At 36.1% G+C, this 559-nt stretch overlaps 1 protein-coding gene across 1 annotated transcript; it reads right to left on the bottom strand.

Moving 5' to 3' along the window:
- Nucleotides 1-57: 57 nt before the first annotated feature.
- SARC_18238 (hypothetical protein) lies at nt 58-210 on the bottom strand (the record flags this gene model as incomplete). The annotated part of the gene is made up of 1 exon (XM_014287682.1): nt 58-210. A coding segment is annotated over one exon (153 nt), but the record flags the coding sequence as incomplete, so codon positions are not given.
- Between the last annotated feature and the right edge of the window lie 349 nt (nt 211-559).

Raw genomic sequence — 559 nt, 5'->3', positions numbered from 1 at the left:
TATATGACAATATATATGACAATATATATATATATATACCAAAACAATGAGGATACATTAAAGTAATACATCAATACACGCTGGTAGACATGTACTAGTTACATTCGTATCCCAAATACCTTTGGCGAAATCAGGTACATCGCCCATTTTCTCCTTGCCGAGTGACCATCCGGCATTGTACATGCTCTCCTCGTGCTCTAGATCCTTGAGCTGCAACAATTTCGTAAAAAAAATGAGAATCGTATGCAATTTCAGCGCTTTTGTGACTTGAATTGTTGCAATGAGCACAGCTACACTATATGGCGGGATTACTGATAACACATAATGGTTCGTTGATGGATATATAATATAAGGGTTTTCCATGCCTGAGAATTGTGTGTTCTGCCGTGATTTCAACAAGAGTATGAATCATGCATGAACAGATATGGCTAGAACGAAACACTGTCCCGTTGGAATAACCGAGCAACATGAAGTTGTATACAGGGTGCAAAATTTATATATATATATACATACATACATACATACAAACATACATTCATACATATATACACGCACATAA

The sequence above is a fragment of the Sphaeroforma arctica genome, assembly GCF_001186125.1.
Source record: "Sphaeroforma arctica JP610 unplaced genomic scaffold supercont1.14736, whole genome shotgun sequence".
Taxonomy (NCBI): domain Eukaryota; class Ichthyosporea; order Ichthyophonida; genus Sphaeroforma; species Sphaeroforma arctica.
This window is presented reverse-complemented; position numbering and strand designations above follow the sequence as displayed.